Source organism: Oxyura jamaicensis, chromosome 1, assembly GCF_011077185.1.
Source record: "Oxyura jamaicensis isolate SHBP4307 breed ruddy duck chromosome 1, BPBGC_Ojam_1.0, whole genome shotgun sequence".
Classification (NCBI taxonomy): domain Eukaryota; kingdom Metazoa; phylum Chordata; class Aves; order Anseriformes; family Anatidae; genus Oxyura; species Oxyura jamaicensis.
The window spans coordinates 196,638,029-196,662,207 of record NC_048893.1 but is presented as its reverse complement, the minus strand read 5'-3'; the positions used below and the strand labels follow the sequence as shown (position 1 = coordinate 196,662,207).

The 24,179-nt window shown below is 39.5% G+C and overlaps 1 protein-coding gene across 2 annotated transcripts in view; it reads left to right on the top strand.

Annotated features, from left to right (window-relative positions):
* TMEM135 (transmembrane protein 135) overlaps positions 1–24,179 on the top strand; it is a 177,261-nt gene that overhangs the window by 139,206 nt on the left and 13,876 nt on the right. For both annotated transcript variants that reach the window (XM_035329257.1, XM_035329249.1), the window contains 3 exons: positions 18,776–18,817; positions 20,330–20,476; positions 22,660–22,729. In XM_035329257.1, the coding sequence (XP_035185148.1) occupies positions 18,776–18,817; positions 20,330–20,476; positions 22,660–22,729 (259 nt within the window). The remainder of the gene's footprint in view (positions 1–18,775; positions 18,818–20,329; positions 20,477–22,659; positions 22,730–24,179) is intronic.

The following is a 24,179-nucleotide window of genomic DNA, read 5'->3' as shown; positions in this document are numbered from 1 at the left end:
GTATCAAAAATGTGGAGATACTTTGTAGTATAATTATAATGTAACAGAACACAAAGTTGGTGAATATTGCTAGTTCTTCACTTAATTTGAATCATAATTTCAATATCAGTTTTCATATTAGTTTATCATTAGTAGCCAAGCCAATTCCATATCAATGGGACAATGAAAAAACTTTGTGTACAAGCCTCAGAACAAGGCTGGGCAACATCAGTAAAACAATCTGAGTCCTCAAGGATGCTAAATCTGAGAGAAGACAAAGGATGTCTTTTCTCCATCCTCTGTCTCTACGGCTTCATGAGACAAAATGCCAGCAGCTCTTGAGTGCGCTTGATTTTACATGCCTTGCAGTTTCTCAACACTTGGAAGGCTGTAATGGCATACCAGTAGTTTTAACGCTGAGGTTTGGGGCTAGTCATTGGCTTTGACTCCAAGACTACAAAGCCCTCTTGCCTCGTGATGTGCCTTTGCGTGGGGAGAGGAGTTCTGCAACTGGTGTCACTCATCTGCAAGATGAAGCAAGGTTTGGGATGAGAGAATGAACCATCCCATCAACGAAGAGCTAAAATGTGTATGACCAAAACAAAATGCAGACAAGGGCTTTGGGGATCCCCAGTTATTTAAGCACACGTATTCTGAAGCTTGAAGCTATTTGCTGCTTTATTGAGTTTGTACTTAGAGAGGTCATGAATCTTCTAGACATCAGTGTTACTCGCTGATGTTCAGAAGACACTTACCTCTGCAATATGTGCACTGGGAACAGGAATGCACAATGTTTTGAAGGATTGCCCTCCAGAGCAGGTCTTCTAAATAGTGTGATTTTATCCAAATCATAAACATGGGGAAAAAAAGCTTATGAGAACTGTTCCTGAAACAGTGCAGAAAGCACTGAGGCCATTCACTGCAAATTACTTGTAGTAAACTTACCTTTGCTCCCTATATGCTAAATGTTCTTGTGCACATTTTCTTCTCGCCCATATGGATGGAGCATGCATCTGAGAATGAGGAAAGTGCTAATGAGAATACTCAAGTAGGCTTTGGCATGATTAAGACAGCTGTTGGTTATTTTATCCTTTCCAACAGTCAGTTTAGATACTTCTGCTTGGGCTGCGAGATATGGCCCTTGACAAGGACACGTCTCTAAGGGGGTTAGATCTCACCATTAGTGGCAGGATTTATATGTACTAGAAATACACTAGCAGACCCTAATGAAGTCCAGAACTCTGATCTTCTGGACTAGAAATGGAACTTTTTACCCCAAAACTCATTTGGCAGCATTCCACCATTCCATTTGTTGTAAGCACATCGTGAGATGCATTCATTGCTGATTGCTGTATTATGTTGTTTTGCAAGACACAAATGAACATACTTTTATTTTAAACATGTACTTATAAAATAAATGGTTATACTTGAAATACTTAACAAGTAAGTAAATACAAAAAAAGAAAATATCCCAAATCCCCAGACTCCACCCTTGCTCCATCACAGATAAATCAACAATGTAAAATTGTTTTTTCCTCTAGAACAAAAGCTTCACAGCTGTATTTAAAAGTCTGGTGATGAAAAGTGATTCATAAGGTGAAGTAATCATTTTTGTACAGTGCATTTGGCAGATTTCAGTCAAATTACACCATAAAAGAAATATTATATTTGATAGCAAATTGTTTATGGAGTGAAACTTGAGAATGAGAGCTGACCGCCCAAAGACTTATGACTGTGCTGCTCTCTGATGCTACTCTCTTCTTTTCTTCATACCCAGTTGTGATCAGTATGTGTTGTTCCTGTCTTTGTTGTAGGTGTAAGCTTCAGCTAAATTTTTAATGTCCTTCCATTGAGAAATCATTCCCATTTATTTGATTCAAGCATTATTGCAGGGCTTAGATAACCTAAGTTATCTACTACTTGAAATTCTTACTATCTAAATATAAAAGGAATTAAACTCAAAACGTTTTGGGCTACCTTCAAGGTTTTCAAATTATGCCCGTTTTGTCTATTGTATTTTTGTTTCAAAAGGACATGCACGATTCACCAAATTGCTGTGTGTATAATGCTATATGACTTAAAACTGTAACAAATAATTACAAGGGTTTAATAGAATGGGGCAAACCTCTTTATCCCCCTTTGCATGAGTGACTTGGGAGCAAAAGGTTGTGACCTGCAGGGTCAAGAATACTGAGTGGAGTGTTTGAGTGCAGTGGATTTATCAGACAATCCTATTCAGTCTCAGCTTTCCCATTGAAGCTGTCCTGATGCTCTGCAATTAGTATACACCAGTTAACCAGAGTTGTAATGTTCTTCCTGGGTTTTGTTTGTTTTGTTGCTTGTATAGAGTACTGATTAGGGCTTTTGAGTGTGGAATTCACTCACAAGTGATTTATTTTGTATCTCTAGGATGGGTTCCAGCTGTTCGGGATTTTTTTTTTTTTTTTTTTCCCTGGGAAATCTTGGTTTCAGATAGCAGCCAGGGTAGCAAACTTGAGAAGTTATAATCAGCTCTTGATAAACTTTTCTTTGTAGGATGAGACTTTCATTTCCTACCTACCGTTAACATTATTTCAGCTTTATTTTCCTTCAAAATCAGTTCCAATCTTTTACTGTTTTAAGCATTAAATTAAATGTTGATATTTATATGTTGAGATTTATAAGAACCTATTGAGTAAAGTTAGAACTGAGGATGTTACCGAGTCCGTGTATTCTAGGAAACCCGTGGGATGATTTACAAAAGAATGTGCCCTAGCTTAAGCTTCTCATTCAGAAATTAAACCCCTATTGATACATAGAAACAGACTCCTATTCATATGTTCCATATGATTTGTAGCATCCTAATCCTTGCCATGAATCCTTTCCTTATTCTCAGTATTTTAGACTGAAACACATCATTTCAAAACATGGCTTCTTCACATTTTTTTTGGAAAACGTCAGCCCTTCATTGATTAAAGTTCTAATTGTCTCTTTTCACAAGTACCATGGGTTTCCTAAGGCCTGTTGAAGAGCAATTTATTTTTAGTTATGTAAAAACTGTCTTCTGTGAGTATATATTTAAAAGTTATCATGAATCTGCACATTCATACATCTACCTAATTTCATAAACCTTTAATTTCTTCCACTATTACCAGTACTTATATTTCTTACCTTCAACAATTACTATCTTGTTTGTGAAATGTATAATGCCACTGTTCTTATTCAATGTAATATGCCGGTAGCCAGTGGAAAATTATGAATAAAATCGAACTTTAGTAAGCAATCGGTAGGCTTAATGATCTTGCAAGCTGGTACGCATTGCCTGGTTTGCAAACTCAATAACAACTAGCTCCCCTTTTAGCATAATTTTGTTGACTTGTGGTTGTTGCACTAATGTACAGCTATTGCTGTAGTTACTCGCTGGATTACAAGTGAAATTTGGAAACCATAAGTCTTTCCGCAGTTGGCTTCTGCATGAATTGCACTTTGTAACATTATTATAAACACTTGGAGTGGTGTAGGTCCAAGTATCGCCATCTGCTATACGAAGTTTGTAAAATTGTTTACTTAACATCGATAAATGTATTCAAGTTGTAAAAAGAGGCCAAGAACATGTCACTAGAACTTGGATTTGTCTCCAGCTAATTACTGCAAGTTAAAAATTAAGCAGCCTTGTCTAATCTGCTTTCATGGCTTTGCAGCATCCAGAGCAGTTTGTGAGTCAGCATCAGGTGCAGTTTGAAAAAAGATGTGTCTGGCCTGGGGACAGAAAGATGGAGAAATGTAATTCTCTGAAGAAAGTAGTCCAAATGTCCTGGATATTCATGTAAACTGGACTTTTTCACCGGAAAGCTGTCAGGGCTAAAGGAATCATTCATGGTGCAAATCATTTGTCCACTGATTATCTACTGCTAAAATGTGTAGTATTAGCAGGTCCAGCATGCCAACATTTATCTTACATATTACACTCTTTAGTTTGCTACATCTTGTTGCCCTTAATGGAATTAAAGTGATGTTTCACTGGAAATTCATGATACCCGTTTATTTTTATTAATGCCCTATAAAAAGAGTTTTTCTCAGAAGCAAACCTGGGAGATAAATGTCTCCTGTAACTCTCCATACAAGAAAACTTGCAGCAAAAGGAGGGAACAGGTGGCCTGCTTAACCTGGATGGATGCAAGCACAGCCCGCATCTTTGTTCTCAGAATCAAGTCACGGTACATTTTCTTATGAAACGTTGACTTTGGAAAAAGTGCCTGGCACAAGCAAGTAGAGCAGTTAATTCTTATCACCTGTGCTCTTCTGTCAAGCGCAGACATAGCAGCAGAAATGTCCAGTGGCCCTCCTGTGTATGCACCTCTGCCTCTCCTCCAGGTGCATGTTGTGGCCACACAGAGTTATTGAGGATTTAGACACTTGGTTGCGTCTCTACCCTTGGCCCATAAGCAATGGGTACTGAGGGGTAATTTTCCTTTGTTTTCTCGTGCTTGAAGTTACGATCCCAAACTGACCTTTACGTTCGGATAACAAACATAAAGCAACACCTGCTGTTCCCAGACTTGCTGGGGTTGCAGTCGTATGAAGGTTTGTTTGCCACACCATTTTGCTTGACTTCACATTTCCAGGGACAACAAAATACGTCTGTCATTGCGCTCTATCTAAATCTAAAATGGGGAAAACAAATTTTCTTCTAGGAGTACAAAGCATTGCGTTTGTGACTTCAATATTAGAGGTGAAAGAAATTTGAACACACAACAAATGCAAAGTTAAGACCCACCTACTGTCAGATCTTTTTTTCTTGCTGTCATTTAGTATTTCTTTGAGGCTTTTCTTAGCTGAAGGAGCTAAAATGTAACCTCAGTAGAAGAGTGCCTTCAGAGTGCCTTCAGAGTGCCTTCAGAGTGCCTTCAGAGTGCCTTCGTTTCTCGATCATCTTGCACCATGATGATATTTCTGTCATTGGGATGTTAGTGTATATACACAGTTTAGGACAGTTCTGGAGGTTGTCCACTTTTCCTTCCCCCTCTTAATAATCAGCTTAGGTTCTGTCGTTGTTTTTTGCTTTGGATATCTGAGAACATGAAAGTTAATCATTAATTAAACTTTTCTGTCTCATAAAATACAATAGCAGGGCTTAAAGAAATCCTGAGAAATCTTCTAATTTTGCCTATACCTCAAGGAAGCACCACTTACTCCATCCCTGTCAAACGTCTGACTTGTTCTTTAAAAATTCTAATAATAGAGAGGCTGTGACTATCTATTCCAATCGTTAGCCATTTTTGTCTTAAGATTTTCTGAGTGTCTAAGCTGAATATGTTATAATGCAACTCTAGTCTATTATTTTTTCTCCCATCCACCACAATCCTTACAGAGAATGGATTATTCCTTTCCCTTTGTAGCAAATGTATGTAGTGAAGACATATCACATCCTTCCCACTTCTTCTTTCCTTGCCCCCCTCTACCCTTCTTGTCCCCTCTTCTTTAGCCTAAACCCCACTTATTTCAACCCTTCCCTAGATAGAAATCTCTTTGCTTCCATCTGGATTCCCTGAAACTTGGCCACCTATTTCTTGAAGTGTGATACCTAAGACAATTTATTTCAGCAGATAAAGGACAAGCGTTAATTCGGTATCTTGTAGGTTGTAGCTCTTCTTGTACATCCCAGTGCAGTTTTTGATTTTTGACACAGTTAGAGCATGTGCTAAAGAATTGCTGAAGATTGTTCCTCCTTGCTTTCCATTGCTATTTGTGTCGTTGGTGGTTTCTACTTATAATACATTGCACGGGCAGTCAATGGCCAGCATCCTATTTTTTCTGAGCATCTCTTTTCCACTTGCAGACCCTTTCTGCTTGTTATTATCTACAAATGTAAAAGGCCTCCTTTTGCTCTGTCATCTCTCTCCCTGTGGAAATTACTGACTTGCAGACATCCAGGAGAGGTGCTTGTGGAGTAGCACTTGGTACATCCTTCCAGTTTGTCAGGAAGCTGCTGATAACTGCCCTCTCACTGCTCGTCTGACCAGTTTTATATTCACTGCGGATGCTTTCCATTACAGTGTGCTTCCCTGATTGTTTTTAAAAGAAGTCGTCTCGTGTCTCAGGGTCTGATTCAAGTCAGTAGTGTATGACACATACTGCTTTTCTTCTCCAGTCACAAAATGTTGCAGTGTTAACCAGGTTTTATTTATGTTTCTGGATAATTGTATGTTGATTGTTGCACGTATCCTCATGACTGTCTTCCAGGTGCTCACAATGCCTGTTTATGTATGTTGGTTTCTCACAGTAGGCACCTTCCTCCGTAGGAAGGCAGTTGAATTGCAGTTTTGTCTAATTCCTCCTTTTCTGGCTGTATGATATTTATTGTTTAACTTTGTCTTTACTAAAAATATCTTGTCTAAAGCATCCTGAAGTTACGTTAGCTTTTCCCCTCCTACAGGCAGAGTGGTGGTTCCTAGACATTCTGTGATTGTCCTCTAGCAATGAGATGATTTGGTGCTGGGAAGATGAAGGTGATGCTACAGACTTGTTAGTCAGCAAAAGCAGATGTGAACACATCGCAAGTATGCTATTAATTATGCTCATTATCTGTGCTTATCTTGAATTTAAGATCTTTTCCCCGAAATAGCAAAAGCTTACAGGGTTAGGCTCTATCTCCTATAAAAGACCAACTTTCTGGGATTTTCCAATCACGTGTTCGTTTTGTGTGAGGTAGATGGAGACACAAGTTCATTTCAGTTGACTTGCTGCGTGTCTGTGGCCCAGCAGAGGCAGGTAGTGCTAACCCAGTTTCCAGGACTGGTTTCATCCCTGCTCTTCACAGTAGGACCCACTCGCCCGGAGGTAGTGTGGTGGTGGCATGGACAGGGGGGCTTCAGCTTGGTCACAGCTCCCTGGACAGGTAGCTCCACGTGAGGCTGCGTTGATGATGTGGATGTACACTCCAAGAACTGTCTGCAGGACTGCCCCAAGGGGATGAAGTAAGGATGTGTTCAGCAGCAAGATGCCCCAGTGCCGTAGTTTTGTAGCAAACTCGACCGCCTTCCTTGATGGTGATAAAGAGAAGATGCCCACCTTTGCCAGTAATAACTTCTCACAGAAACTGGCCACAGACCTGAAACATTGCAAGAAAGCAACAAGAAAAGGCACAGAAGGAAAAGAAAACATGTCGTACTACTTTCTTGGGAATTTAGACATACTTTTTTCTTCTCAGTTACTGGAGTGGTGGCAGCTGCAAAGATGCAGCTTGATGATGGCTGTGCTTAATGCGTTTTAGAAGCTACTCAAGAGTAGAGGTTTTCTGACTAAAAAAGAGTTAACATCAAGGATTTTCTGACATTATTTCTCAGCAACAGTGGTGATATGTTAGCATATGCAAGTGATTTGCATTCATTCTTTGACTTGTAGACCTAAAATGAGCTTTGGCTCTACCTTAGAGGTTCTGGCATGCCTCCCTGTAGAAAATGCTAGCCAGAACTTCTGGATGGCTTGTTTCTGCTTTGTTAACGTCGCTTATTTGCTTTGCCAAGTAATTTTACATTTGTAACATTTAAGTTCTGGCTTCCTAGTATGGTGTCAACTTTTTTATCTCAGCTAGTTAAAGATAATAGATGTTTAAAATAGTTGAGAAATGGTGAGAGGAGATAATGTTTCTATAAAATCTCACAAACTGAACTGGGGTTAATAATACTCATTTCCATCTAGTTTGTGGGCTATTTTAAATGTTTATCATTCCCTACAAGTCTTTTTAAAAGGCAATTGAAGGTTAGAAATACCACACCATGCTTTCTCTACTTATATCATCTTATTCCTGCTGAAGTGGACGTTAATTCTGGCTCCCAAAGTTGCATCAGGATAGTATATTGTACTTCTTGACCACTTCTGGAAGGATGAATGTTCTTTTTAAAATTGCGTATTTTTAGTTGATATTGATGTTTGTGAGAGTTACTGAAACCCAGGTTCACACACAGCTCAAAATCTGCCTAAGTCCCTTAACCTTTTATGTTTGGGGGGGGGGGAATTGCTGAGGAATACACTGCATTTAAAACTTTGTAGACTTTTGTAAGAAATTGGATGGAGGTAAAATAAGTATAAACTCTAGAGCCCCATTCCCATTATCAAATGTCACTGACAACTTTGTCATTGTGCTGAAATCTCATCAGTGGATGTTAAATATTTGATTAATCATAGGCTTTAGGAAAAGGCACTTCAGTCATATGTAGATGGATATTTTGATGAAGCATTCTAGAAATGGAAAAGCATGTAATCACATGCGTATGTAACATTTCCATATTTAACATAGCACTGAAGAACCACAACATATAGTTTGTACATGCAAATGGGGTTAAAAAAGTAGCAGAAGTTTTCTAATGTTATTTTTCAGTGGTACAGTCTCACTGGATTGTATTTTTGGCGTGGCTGCATTCACTCAGCTGCCTGCTTTAATTTCAGTGGTGCACTACAGAAGTAGAATAAACGCTCATAACAACACACCGTGACATATCTTACTTGCACAGCGTGGAAATTGAGCCTGATACTTCTTTCATTGATCTAAATGCTGTATTTTTTTCTGGCTGCAGTGTGCGAGTGCACAGGAGTTAGCCAGCACCCAGAGCTCTCTGTGCAGATGAAATGCAATGGAAATTCTGTGCACTGTTTCCAGTCTCAAAGTTTGAAAAACCAACCCCCCCCCCCCCCCCCAAAGCAAACAAACAAGCACGACTAAGCATCGTGAGATATCAATGCATACGCGTTAGACTTGTGGTTTCTGTTTTCCTTAGTCGTATTCGATCCACATGTTCATGCTTTGTGCCTTGGAGGCACTAGAAATAACCCTGGGAGAAAATGAGATAAAGAGAGGTGCTAACTTCATGAAACCCAGCCAGCCCAAGACGTGGGACTCCGTGACAAAGCCCAAACACTCTGACAGTCTCAGTGTAGTGAGACTGGCAGCACTTGGCTGCGGGCTCTGCACAGTAGCTGTAAGCATCACTCGTGTTTGCAGAGCAAAAGAATTGTAGGAGGCTTTACTGAAGTCGTAAACAAGGATAGCAGCAGCAGTTAACTTCCCAGCAAGAATTTTGGGAAGGTTATATTCATAAATACCATCTCTTTTCACTAAGTTAAATTACTTAATCACAGAAAGTGTTTTGTGGTATACCTAATTAAAAATAATATGATTTTCTTCATAATTTTGCGGGGATTCGTGTTCTCCCTGGTGATTGCCCACATTTGTGGCACGGAGTTCATGGGTTTTGTCATTGTAAAAAAAATAATCAGAAGCATTAGGTTTTTTTGGTTTTGTTTTTCAGAGGCCACATAAGTGATTATTAGAACAGGAAAGGACCAGAAGTCTGTTGCAAAGCTGACACCCACCCCAGAGCGGTGTCCTATAGGCTTTGCCTTTGTGTTACATCATTCCAACTTTTACGAGCAGTTTCTCAAACTTTTTTTTTTTTTTTGGTGATGCAACTTTCTATTTCAAATACTGCACCTGGGTGTGCAGCGCTAAAAATACGATCTATTTGAACAGCACTGCAGTAATTTAAAATAAAACTATGTTAGAATAAAGTCTGTCTCCTTGCTTTTCTACAGTATAAGCCAGCAAGCGAACTACTAAGGAGTGAAGTTCTGTAGCAGCACTGAAATGTGGTTCTCAAAATAGTGTTTTCTGAGACTATGCACAAATACTTTATTCACTCTGTGGTTCTTCAAGCAGTTTCGAGAATTTAAGATGTTTTCAAGACTTCCTGTGACACTTAGGAACCTCAGAGGCGTGTCTGCAGAGCACGGCATCATGCCAGAGATGTGTGTGTAAACTCCGGGTAAACCCAGGTGTTGCAGTCATCGCAAAGAAGTATGACATTGCCAGAAATACAGATTTAAGTTTCAAGAAACTTCGCAACATGGTCATTTAGCTTGACTCTAGCAAGAAATGGATGTTGTCCTAATGCTTGTGGCACAGTACCTAATTATCACAATCTTGGCGATTTCTGCAGCGTTTTACATTACAGACAATAGGAATATTTTTGAGGAACACTCAAAATCTCACTCCAAGTCCCTGTATTAAAAATAACAACTCACTGATCTAAAAGGAATGCATAATTTTCAGTGTGTAACCTAAATCTGCAAAGGCCATGACGTATTCAAAACAATTGCTAACTTCTTTAAAATCTTTTTATAGCTTTTCATTTCATTAAAAGCTTATTCTGATTAAATATGCCCATTTTATTAAATGTCAGAGATACCGCTAATATAATACCAAAAATATAAATGGATAGTCTCCTCATAATCACATTTTCCTCCTATTGAAACGAAGCAAACAGGCAAACATTGCCCTTATAATCCAGTTACAGGACCATTTGGGGAAAGCACATGGTGCATCTATTTCTCTTGAATGCTGGAGTTTGTCAATCTCTGTGGGAGAGGTTTGGCTAACTGAAATTTTGAATCACCTGTAAATAGCATGAAGCATGTTTACAGAAAGCAGCTACAAGAAGCTTAGCTCTTTTTTTTTTTTTTTTTTTCCAGTTGCAGAGAGCCAGTAGAAGCCAGCAGAGAATTTGACAGTAGATAAATTTAGCAGAGGTCTCAGCGTAACATAGAATTGCTGCAGATGCCACCATGATTTAAACCGAGCCAAACCCAATATGAATTTAAAATCATTTGCTTCTTAATGTCATAACAGCATGTCCTGTTGGCGACAGCCTGAGTGTCCTTATTGTTCTAACAACAATAAAACAGCATCAAGCCCCTGAGGTGGACGTGGTTTGGTGCATGTGCGTACAGTGCGCTGAATCCTTATGCCTCTAGAGGCACTTGACTTCCCATCTAAATGCCTGCAAGTATTTTTTGCTGTTTCCTATTTTTGTTCTGCGCCCGATTTGGAGAATGTTTGGGGTTTGTTACAGCAGAAGGTTACCATTTGCTTACCAAAAAAAATAATCCAAAAGGTTAAAATTGGGTGGTGGAAAAATGACATCACTTTTCAAAATTCAACAAAACCGATTGAACTAAGTAGATAAGTCCTTAACTTTATCATTTAGTCAGCTCTTTTTATTAGTTTTAGCTTTCAGCTGTGTGAGGCAGGGGTGTTGATGAAGGATATTGGGAAGTGGCAGTCCAAGTCACCCAGCTGCTGGAGAAACCGGCGTGCTCCACCTGCCTGCTCCTGGGCCCACGCACCGCTCTGCTGTTACCCAGAGAAACAGAAGCGCTGCATCCAGCTACAGTAATAAAGAATCATTTTTTTTTCTAATCTGAGGGAAACTGTTTACCTAAAAATGCACATTTCAGGAGCATTAATCCCTCTGAAGAAATTAGAGCATTTTAAGTAGCAGGGTAATTAACATCCCCAGAAATCTGATTTCATGTTTGGCAGCAACACGCACAACTTGATTAGCAATCAGATGTGAAATGTTGATTGATAACAGCTTTGGTTTACAATTCAGAATCCAGTATAGTGATATATAACCATGGTGTACAAAGCTTTCTTTTCAATTGCAGTGTCACGTTCTTGCCAGAAATACAGATTTTTCTCTTGAAAAATGTAATTCCCTGGATTTACATGAAAGCTTAAGGGGACCACAGTTCACTGTTGACTATACTGTTTGCCATCTCCATTCTCTCTTTCTTTCCAAGTACTGTAAATGATGCATTCAGTACAGGTCTAGAAAAAAAAATATGTGTTCTGCTCTGCTGTCTTACTCCTTCTTGAATGCTGTCCCTGCTTTCTTCTTCTTTCTTCGTTCAGATTTTTCAGGTATTGTTTCATATTCACTGCATGTAAGAGTTACAAAGCCACAGCCTTTTCAAAAGATAATTTGATACTGCGGGCACAGCTAAAGAAAATGTCATGGATACATTCTTTTGCATTTTATTTAAACGCACAAAGTCAAACTAACAATTTGATTTGGAAACGTAAGCATTGAGATTTCTCTTTGCATTTGAATCCCATCTGCGTTGTACATTTAATGGTGTGAAATATAATTTTTATAGGAGTCTCAGCCACAACTCTTCTGACTTCAGTTACTTTTGATCCAATTTCTAGCATGTCTTCTGAAAGCTACGTGGTGTCTGTGGGGTACGTGACTAGGTTTTTGTTATAATTGCCCCTTGCACTTTTTTCATCTTCCTGGATTGAATAGGCAAGACCTACGAGTAATGAGAGAAAGAAAACAAACATTTAATCCAGAAAAGGGGAAATTGAGAGAGAAAATACAGTTGTAAATCATTTCTTCCCTTAAATTTGCCTCTGTGGATTTCCTCCACACAAATCACAAGTTCTGCCTCATGATGCCGTTCAGTTTCAGAGGAGATGGCCGCGAGTGCAGTTGCAACATTTGCTGTGCCTGTAGCTGTTGTGCTTCACGACGCCACCCTCGGGAAAAGGAGGGGAAGAAATGTTTTTCCATCAGTTTCCACTTTTTTTTTTGTCCTGCTGAAATAACCTCAGCAGTGCTTCTGAAGGTGGCTGGCTGGCCCCAGTGTGCCTCAGCAGAGGTGCTGCGTTCAGGATGCTCTGGCAGTCAAGGAGCCTCCAAGGCATTAGTAAGAGAAGCTAATCACAGTCTTGGGAAAAAAGGATATGGAGATGTTGCGCGAAGGGAGGGAGGGCTTAGGTTTGATATTAAGGGGAAACGTTCCTGTTAGGGGCAGCTGGTGAATGGAACAGACTGTTTTTGCTCTCAGCATGTCCAGGTGCCTTGACGTGATGATTATTTGGTGTCTCTAAGAGAGATTGCAGTCTGGATGAACAAAAATACTTGCATGTGCATACAGTGGACCATAACTTAGTTTGAAATATGTTGTTCTTTTGGTGGTAAGATATCTTTGCAAGATAAGCAAGTTTTGTCTTTAATACAATATAGAGGTGATAAATTGAAATGGCCATAATTACAAAGAGCAAGAAAATCTCATTGAATCAGCCGTGTTAAAGCAACCTAACCATCTGCATTTTGGGTTCCTTTGCTTGGAACTAGATGATCTTTAAGATCGCTTCCAACTCAAACTGTTCTGTGGTTCTATGATTTTGATCTCCAGTGCCCTGTGTAGTTGTAGATCTGGAAAGGAACCTTCTTTGTGTTTAGATGCTGCTCATCTGCAAGTAGCAGCTTGGATCCAGTGGAATCACACCTAAGGGGCTCTCTGCTTCCAAGTAGGGTGCTGCAATTTCAGCTTTGATGTGCTTTATTTCTGATAGGAAAATAAATAAGCAGAGTATTCGCTTTTTTAAGCTGATTTGAAAGTCACACGTAGCTCCTGATCTCAGAAGAGTCATGTGTAACGAAATCTACAAAGACTTGTAGGAGCCAGCTTCCCGTAGATTTACCTAAGTGATGACCAAAATGCCTTTGTGCAGCCTCGTTATAAACAATTAACAGCTCTGTGGAATTGGGTGTTGTTCTTAGCACAATTATCATGTTCTTGTCTGGTCCCTGGGGAGGATGCAGATACTGTTTAGATACTCAGAAAGTTCACTACAACTAAGTAATGACAAGTCAAAATAGATTTAGTGACATGTCCAATCATAATTTTTGAAAATCTTATTTTCCACTTGAAAATGTGTGTTCTTCCATTAGGAAAAACACTAGTAGTACATATTTCAGAAAGACATTTGGTTTCAGTTTCTTCTTCCTATCAAACTTGACTGTATTAGTTCTTCTGTTATCCAAAGCATTAAAATATTTCATTTCAAAGTAACTTTTTTTCTGCAGTTACTTCTGTGAGGAAGATCTTACTGGTTAGGAATTATTCTTGGATCCCAGAGCCTTTTGGAAAACTTATTTCCAAAAGGTAGTTTTATTTTACAGTCGCCACATAAAAAAGTCTCGAAACAATTTAGAACTGGGCTTGACTAACTCTTCTGTTTCTGTGGTTCAGAATGATTATGCGTGTCCCTGAATCTTGACTTGCTTTATAATCCAGTTTTTCAGTGGAGCTTAATGTATATCTCAGTCTGGTAGTCACAACCCACCTGATTAGCAAGGTGCAAAGTATCAGATCATGAGGAGGTATGGAGAAGGGACTGACTTTGTTCGTTTTAAGGAAAATGAGCTTTTGAGAATAATGTTTAGAAGACAAATGGAAGGAGAAGAAAATACAAAATAGAAGTTTGACTGGGAGGAGGAGACATATTGTCTGATTTTTGGGTGGTCCTGTGTGGAGCCAGGAATTGGACTGAATGATCCTTGTGGGTCCTTTCCAACTCGGAATATTCTCTGGTTCTAAGAGGGAAAAGCAAAAGAGGAGATGGAAGAGGAAAAAGAGAAATGGCTGCAGAAGACAGCTCAGAAAAATGACAGCTGTTGCTGTTGACTGTTAGCCAGGATGAAAAATGTAGACAGAAAAACAAAAGCAGGAAGGTGTAGTAACCTCTCCAAGTAGCTTAGAACAGAAAATAGATTATCCTGTATGCTCACAAAGGAGCGTAGCTAGCCTTCAATTCCTAATAGCAAGCAATTTAATGCAAGTGGCTCTAACTGGTGTGCTCAGACACAGTCACATTGCATCAGATGATCCTCCCTTCCCTGTACAGCAAGACACCTTAACTCGGAAATGCGGTCCCCCCCGGCCAGCCCTAACGGGCAGGATGTGCTGCAGTAATGTGCAAACACATGTCCTGTGCTTGCAGTGCTTCCTTCCCACATGGCCATAATGAGAGCTCTGTAGAGGAGTTTCTAATTTACTCTTACCCCGAAGGATAACATAAGCAATATGGGAATGTTGTTAAACATGGCATGTGTTGTTGCTGTGAGCTACTTTCTCCTTATGAGTTCTGTGGGTGAAAAGTGACTTGTTTCCTCAGAAGGCTTCTTGCGCAGAATACATCAATTGGTCACGGAGAAAATCATTAGAAGGCTTATGACAAGGCGCCCTAATAATAAATAAATAAATAAATAAACATAATTGCTGGCACTCAGCCTTGCAGCTCAGTGTGGGAACTTCTTCCCACATGATGGAGGGAGAACAGTGTAAGCCCATGTACAGCACCTCTTCACATACACAAACATAAATAATTATAGTTAGTTCATGTCTTTTTGGAAGTGTAGTTAGTATCATGCCTTGGCTCTATTCCACTCTTGCTGTTTTCTTTATGAAAAAAAGTAAACGTGTGTGGCCCTAAGTTAAATTTATGTTACAAATACGCACTATTAAAATTGACCCTGTTGCTCATGTGCCAAAATTACCCCAGCAGGGGAATGTGGAGAACCAAATTTATTGCTGTGGCTCCTCGATTCTTCTGCTGCTCCAGCTCCAACCTCAGCTCTCACCAAAGCTGGGCTGAGAGCAGCAAGCATTTCTGCTCCGTTATCAGGTGCGCAGTGCCGGATGGGGACAGCTGGCAGAGTCATGGGCTCTGCTGGCTTTGGACCAGGGGCAAATTCCCCTCTGATGGGAAAATTCTCTACTGGGCAGTTGTAACCAGATTATGCGCCCTTTAAACACTTGCTCGCTGGGCAAAAACTGGTGCCGCCTTCCTGCAGCCTCAGATGCTGTCCTGTGACCTTCAGGACAGTGGGAACGGCAGCAGAGATGAGCTGCACTGAGTGTACAGCTCACCTGAAATCTCAGTTCTTCCAGGTTGAATAATACCATAAAAAAAAGCTTAAACGTAATATGCTATTGAGATTTTTCCTGGCTCAGGGGAATCTGAAACACTAGGCACATGCAATATTTTTTACTGTGCTCATTTGCAGCTTGAATGGCTCATTGGGGGTCAGCAGCAGAGCAGGGACTCTTTCACCCCTTGAGCAATGAAGCATTAAGTAAAAGTTATTTTTACCAATTAGTAGTGGCCTATATGAAACAAATCATTAGTCTTCAGTTATTAGCAGCCAGGTGTTCATGAAAAGTACCATGTGCAGCTAGCATTGTACATTACTCTTATTTGCAGTTGGAGTCAAGGCCAGTTGCTGAATTTGTGACATCTCCAGGCTGTCCCTGTGTGTTTCATTTTCTCCCCCCAGCCAAAAAGAAGCACGTTTGGAGTCAGTGTGGAGGTTTCTTTTGTTGCTGCTGGCATTGTGTGCCTCATGAGTGAATAAATCAGGGAACTGCACACTCTAGGTCAGTATTCTGAAGTCCTTAATATACAGAATTCATATTGTAAAGATAAATATCATTATTGGTTACAATTTCATTTATAGGAGCAAAATTACCATGTCAGAGAAGTGAAAGTTGCAGTGCAAATTGCCCTTAATCAAACAAATTGTTTCTCTAGGGCAGATTTTCACTTACTCATTAGTCTGCATCATGAAGGAAATTTTAGGCAGCCAGCAGCATGAATTAAATTCTATTTAAGAACTTAAATAGCTCTTTTATACCATGTTAAAAATAAAAAATGAGGAAGTTAAAGGGGGGAAATGGAATTGTATCTTTAGTGTTACTTCCACATTGAACTGTGTATTTAGCCTTGGTGTGTTTTGCAGGGGGATTCAGACCTATAGATCCATGACTATATAGAATAACTAATAAAAGAAGAACAGTAAGAGCAACTAATCAAATTCCGATACACCAAATACTTATTGTGCAGAACTTACTAGAAACGTGTAACTAGAACGGCTGCTAGAAATCCGTTTTTATGGTTCTTGGAGTTGTGACGAGGGGCTTGGAGCGTGGCTTTCTCTTTCAGTACTTCAGATATCTTGTGATTTTCAGTAGCGGCGAACTAATTTCGATGGACGCCCTCACTGGGGACGGTTTAAGGCCGGCGGAGGCAGGATGGTGGCGGGCCAGGCCGCGGCCTGTCAGCAGCAGCTGGTGAGGGACATCTGGTGGCGCGATCCGGCAGTAATAGCCGCATGCTCACGGCTGGAAGTGCAGTTGCACTGTAGTAATTAAGGCAAAAATGTCATTCCATTTCTAATGTGATTACTTTTCCATGTCAATATTCCTCTAGAAACACTGAAGCATGTTTACATTTCAGTTTGTGTATGGTTTTATCTTACTGGGAAAGTAGAAATTAAGGCCCTGTTTTGAGCTGGCAGCTTGCAGACATAATGTGTCCAACACCCTTACCTCAAAAGACACTTAACTTACAGCCAATTGTAGGTTTTAAAACAAACTCGTGATATTGGAGAACAGTTCTGTGGGTAGAGTGGGTATATGTAAACCCTGTCCCTTTGGGCTCATAGTTCGGCCAGGGCTTTGCTGTGATCTCTGGGTAAAGCTCCTGCCCTTTGTTTCACTCTGTCAGTCTCCCGTCAGTCCATCCCTCAGTCCATCGTTTTGTCAAAGTGCTACGGTAATTTTCAGCTTCTGAATCCCATAGGGAAAGGATCGTAACAAGTAAAATGTTTATGTGTCTCTACTTTCAAAGTTCTGTGTTAACTAAAGATAACAGCGAACAATTTATTTGTGTGAGGTTACCATGGACCCCAGTAGAGCCATATATACATGATCAATATTTTAGGTGCAATCATTTTGAAAGAGAAACTCTTCATGATGAGTTTTCTGGTGTTCCATGTTCCGTATAACTGTGCCCAGTACTTATTTAACACTGTGCACATGGTGACAAAACCAAGTCCTTTGAAACGTGTTCAAGGTTCTGCCCATGGGTTGAGTGCTGTGAGGTTTTACCAGCACCCCCAAGGCTTTCACCTGCCAGGACAAAGCCAGACTTTACTGATGTGTGAACATCTGTCACCACAGAATGCGTCTCAAAGCTTTCCGTGACTTCTGTCTTCTCCTGTCCAGACTTTCATGTGAAGAAGGAAGGCAAGCAAGGGACTCTTCCTTCTTGTTAGCATACACAGTAACAGCTGGAGTGATCATCTGTCTGCATAACCAGGGAAATGGAGCCCAATTCAAGGCCAGTATCATCACTAATGCTGAGCTGGAAGCAAGCCACTATCTCATTATGTTCCCCCTGCTGTTCTTATACATCCAGCCATCAGCAGCATGCACTGGCCACGTGTGCCGCCTTCTGCGAACCGGTGCTGTCTGGGGGGACAGGCATAGACTTTCCAGGGACGTCTTGGTCTTTACTGGCAGAAGGAGAAGGGTTGTGTTTGTCCACTCTTGCTTATGAAGATCTTGCAACTGCCATATGGTTTTCTCTTAGAGTAAATGAAGTGGTGATGTTGATAAGTTACAAGTTAAATATTGTGTCAGGAGTGCATTTTTACAATGATGTATTCCCCATGCAATTTCATAAAAAGAAAAAGGGGAAAAAGTACAAGCACCAGATCTTTGCTTTTCTATCAGCTTGGCTCTGGTGCTCTGAGAAGTCTTCCAGGAAGGATCTATAGCAGCTGCAAGCTTCAACTGCATTCATAGTATGTTGTGCAGAAAACAGTCAAAAACACAAAACTTTCACAGCCAGTTACAGACTCTTTACTGTGGTTGTTCATATAAAAAATCTTATTGTGTACAAAGTACAATTATCTCAATATCAAAATTAAGTAGGGTGGCTTTTCTATCAAGCTCCAGTCCTTCTTTGTCTCCTTGCAATAGCATTTATGTTTTGTAAAACTCATTTATTATTTTTTTCCCATAAAGTAGCAGTTCTTTGTCACATTAAATCCTTTTATTCCCCCAGTTATTTCTGTCACCCTCCTTTAAAAATTTCTCCTCTCTTGGTTTTGATAAAAGAGAGAAGCACTGACATTTATATATGTTTTACTCTTTGTTTCTAAGATGTTCCAAGGCTGTGGTGACAGCTGTGATGTTGGGGATAGCCACAGAGTTGTTTCAGACTTGCTGTTTTCCATTAATGAGACACTGGTGTTCATCCACAGACTTTCGACGTCATACTTCATCTATAAAACTCATCTAAAAGCAATCCATTATAAAAAATACTGATGTTTTTGTATTTCAGGTGCAAAGATGGCTTGAAAGGATTTACATACTCTGCACTGAAGTAAGTAAGGAAAGTAGTTCTGGGAGTATGTAGCTTAAAGTGCAGATTTCAAGGAATTGTGCATGGTGGAAGCTGCCTTGTAGGAAATTAGTTTTCCTAAGAGTTTTCCTAAGAAAAACACACTGCTCTAAAGATTTCCCAAGTGGAGATATGCAGCATATTTTAAAGAAAGCATAATGTGCTGGCAAGAGCAGAATCTTTTCATTTTTTGGGCCATTATAGAAAGGAAATACAGACGCATGCTTACATGTTTTTGAAGGAGTGCTATCTTTTCTCTTTCTAAAAGTGGGATTCATGATTCCTACTATTCTCCTGGAAGCAAAAGGCTGCTATGCTTTTTCCTGGAGTTCATTTTCTGTATTTACAAAACGTTGAATGAATATAACAGTAGTTCCGTGACCAGCACCCAACTGAAGCACGGGCTTTTAGCATACTCCTTTGAGATACTAGTAATACTGGCTCTCCTGGAATTTACTTTGCAGTGGGACTTTCTGGTGGTACTCACCCATTTGTGGAGTTACACAATATTTTCCTGTCTTAGTGCCTGATGTCAGAAGTGTGAAGAGATTTATCTCTCCATTACGTACTCTGCTACCTCTCTCCCACTAAGATAGCCCAGTGCATGCACCGTATCAGCTCACAGGTGAAGAGAAAAATTGAGCTGAAGTCAAACAAAACTGAGCTGCAGTTGGTGGTGGAAAATGCAGAGCTTGCAGTGATAGTTAAGTAGTTAAATAATTAATTATGTAATCCAGAAATTTGGACATGAAACATTCCTATGACAACCTGCAAAAACAGGGCTCTCTGAAATTTGCTGAGAAATTCTGTCACAAACCAAATGACAAAGTTTTTATACGTTTGCCACCCTCAGCAAGATTACCTCATGACAGTGTAACTTTAAATACAGTGCAGAGTGTTAGGAAACAGTATGTCTTACCATCATGACCTACTTTGCCCTTGATACACAGTAATTCTACATGTAGGATGAACCCATATATTGACAGTATCAACTTCTGGGCAAAGAAAGAGGGCTGAAGACGATGCCAAGCAAAACAAAGCCAATGCTCTTGGTGAGAGCAAAAATATTTTGAAGATTTTTTAAAAAAACAAACAGATATTTTATAAAAATACCATAGTAATTATCAATCTTTATGCAGCCCCATTTTGCTGGAGACAATTGAGATATTTTATGGGTATTTTTATTCAGTGTTTTTCTTCTGTATGGAAATGCACTTCCCCAGTAATGTTCATGTTCCTAGTTTTAAAAAGAATCCTGGCAGCAATCTTGGCCATTATCTGAAGTTTATGTCAGTCTCTTCAAGGAGATACAGGTTTTGGCACCTGTTTAGGATGCATCTTCTTTTGCATACCTGTGGGTAATTTCTGGCTTATTGTTTTCAGATAAAATTTTACAGACTTCTTAGAGTTGTGTATTAGAGACTTTGGAGCCTTTATGTATTTTGAGTTATTTATATAACTGTTGTTTTGTTCTCTTTTGTTTCTTTCTTTCAGGTTCATTGTAGGGAAAGAAGAAATCCCAACTCATTCATTTTCACCTGAAGCAGCATTTTCAAAAACAGATAGAAAGATAAAGCATTGTGAAAAAATATCACAACGAATGAACTTATTGGCTCTAACAAAAAAGCTCATGGACAAAGTGTGAGTCAAAAGAAAACAAAAGAATACAAAAGGAAAACAAAACAAAATGAGACATTTTTACTTCGCTCTTTTTAATGTTTTGTTACACTGTATTTGACAATATTGTAATACTTTTGCTTTGCATTTAAGTGTTTTGCACTTCATTTTTACTGGTTAATTATCAGTATCAAATTATGAACTCTAACGAAAATGAAATTTAAGACTTGTATGTCATATCAGAGATTCGAAATGACTTGCAGTGTGCAGTTTTCTAACAAGGGATTTTAAGTTCAACCCATTCTAAATGGCAGAGTGGTATTTGCTTTTGCTGCAGGACTGGCTCATGGCATGGTTCCAGTAGTACTGGTAGTGATATTAAGAAGGGAAAACCACACAGCAGCACTCCTTATTTAGGTCACCTTAAGTTACCATAACATCATCTTTTTTGGGACCTGCATCCCTGTATTGCATAAAGTAGAACCGCCTTAGAGTAGTACTCATAACACTGGGCCTGCCCCCTGTGTCAGGAAGTTCCCAAGCAAAAGTGAATCTAAAACTGTTCTGTCGGATCTACGACATCTGAAGTTAGATAAGATAGGTTCCTTCCTGTCTACAGGATGCAATTTACTGTCCTTTACTATGAGCTTAAAGAACTGACATCAGACAGCTTTTCAGGCTGGCATGTTCAAATGTTCTGCTTCTGCTGTGCTTGATTTGTCTGCTTCAGACACATTCGGTACCACGAGGAGGCACTTGCTATAGGACAGTGGCATTACAAATAGAGTGGGGATCTGATCATATCCCACCTGTGACTTCACTTCCACTGACTTCTTCAGGAGCCAGATCTTATTTATGGCCAGATCTTTTCCTACTCAAGCACAAGAAAGAAGTCTGCAAAGTGCAGTGTGTAGTGGCTTACCTTACTTGCTCACATAATGAGCTAACATGAGCTGGCCAACATCAGGGGGTGACTTCCTGTGATTTGTTGTGTCTTTGGATTGAAAAAATTGAGGAAAATCAGCAGTGGCTTTTCAGGCAAGACTGTATTACATATAAAAAATATCTACAAAGAGAAAAAGCTGTGAGCTGTGCACAGATTCTTTTAGCTGAGTTGTTTATAACTATTTGTCTTAAATACTCCATATTCAGTTTGTTAGTTCATAGCTCTTCCACCAGGATTAAATACTAGGATGAGGGACTATGTGTGGAGAAGCATATTTTTTCATTAAGGTTTTGAAACTCCCTACTCAGATGTGCAGAAAACTTCCAATTTTGAGTCCTAATGCTCTCACAGCTTTCTCTTCCATGTGGTTCTTTTCAAAATAATTGAGTCTAAATGCCTGTAACCTGATCACATTCTCATTACAATTTTTGCTACATAAACTGACCTCACAGATGATTTATAGCCATTAGACTTTATAGTACATGATTCAAAACTTCCAAGATATTTGGCACAGTATATAAATTGTGTAATTTATTTCGTATTAAAGCTTGCATACTAAAACTTGCATGGCTATAGCGAAATATAATGTTCAGACCTGGTATGACATTACTTCTTTATAATTCTCCATAATGCAGGGCTAACAACTGCACAATCCATGAATCTCACCATCCCAAGCCAGTCTCTTTTATATGCTGAAGGTCAAATTTGCAGTCTGAAATAAGAGCCACACAAAAATCTATGCAGGAGCAGACTTAACCCAGTAGTGAAATGCTTATAATTGAAAGAAGTCTCACAGGGTATCTCTGTGCACTTGTATGGTCTATATTGCCTTCCAATAGACCTTAAAATGCTATGAAAAATGTAAGGACACAAATACAAAGTCACACGCTTCCAGAACCGTGGAGTACAGACAGACCAGGAAGGGTAATCCCACTAGAGTTCTGTCCCATAGCTTCTTCTTGTTGAGAAGCAGAAAATTTGTTGCTTAATTTTGTATTTATAGGTATGGCATGGCAAGAAAAGGGATTGGATCACAATAAGTGTGCAGACACTTCTGCTGCACAACGAGAGTATTGTTTTGTTTTATTGTCCTTTTATGGCATCATAAAAGCTCACAGTGCCCTTCAGTAGGTAATAGGAAAAATTGTGGTGGGAAAATAACACTTTATGTATTTTTAGGCAAGTAAAATTTATGAAGTCTCCTGTTGATTACACTGAAAACAGCTACAAGTTAATATGTGTTTCATTGTGCTTTTTGCAGGTGCAAACATGGCCCAAGGCATAGATGCTGTAAACACTATGAAGATAATTGCATTTCATATTGTATTAAAGTAAGTGCAGAAGACGTTAGATTGACAAACTCTGGCACACACAGGGTAAAAGTCTCTGGTCAGAAAAAACGTATACTTGGGAAATGAGAAAGGAGCCTGTTACTCATTCTTTCTCCATTGAAAATGCGACAAGCCTGAAAACAGATTTTCTCAATTATGGATGAGACAGGGGTTAAAGTTTTCTCATCTTTAGCTGAAGTGAATGAATAAAGTAAAACGTGTGGGGGAAAATGGACTGGTGAGCAAGGAACTTGTTTAACTATGTGATGCACTTCGCGGCTGAGCCCACTTGTGACTCCAACCGAAATAAAGCACCTGGAATGTGCTGCTTCGGCAGACAGAGCAGCAGCAGCGCGCATACAGCTGTACGTTTCTGGCACACTGGGGCTGGCTTTGGGCTCACTCTCCCATTCATTTATTTTAAGGGGTCAGAGTAATGAGAGATTGCTCCCAGTTGCTGTGCACAGGAAGAGTTGGCCATGCCCAGTGGCATAATTTGTCCTCCTCTACAATGGGATCAGCGCATAGTTTTTCAGAGGAGTGCTGTGTAGAGGAGACTGTTTTGGCTGGTGTTAGATTGGCACAGGTGGTACCACCTGCTATGCATTTTTTCAGAGCTGTTAAGACTGCAGAAGATCTTGATCTCTTAATAATGTACTAATTTTTACTTATGGAGCAGCAGAGATTGATTTGAGCACTTTCAGGTGCTTTACTTTAAAAGACAACTTTTTAGAATTTTTATATGAAGTTTATGTTATCTTACCAGAGGTATGGTTATGTTTACCACCAGAAGAGATCTAGCACAATATTTAAGTATTTGTATGTAGTGTATCATTCTGTGTTGTTCACACTGCAGTACATTAGCATACTACTGTGCAACATAAATATGAGTTGCACTGAACTTGGTGGGATCTGAGACGGTGCTTAAGTGTTCTGCTGGATTAGGATTAGAGAAGATAGTAGAGCCTTCACAAACAGTTCAGTGTAGTTATGTCACCTTTCTGTTGGAGGTATGATATATTTAACAAAAGCTTGATTAAAATAATAATTTTGTTTTGGCCTTGGAACTAGGAGGAAGAATCACTTACCACCTTATTTACCATTGCTTTGTTCAAAATCTGCCTGTCTTGAAAACTGTTGCATTTTATCTCTTCTAATGGCACACAAGGTAACAGAAAATTTAGCATGGCTTCAGTATAGAAAGGTCTTGTTCAGGGACTAACTGAAGACAGCAATCAAAAGACAGTTATGGGGTATATGAGACTGGAGTGGATTATTTCCATACAATTCTTTGCTTAATAATTTATTCTATAAAACAGTAATTTATATTGCATTTCGTATTGGTGGCACCCACATACAACCATCAAGATAAGTCAGCATTATACGCGCAGATGTAAAAATAGTGCCCAACTTCCTAGGATCTTTTGTTTCCTGGTTGTATGGTAATAGA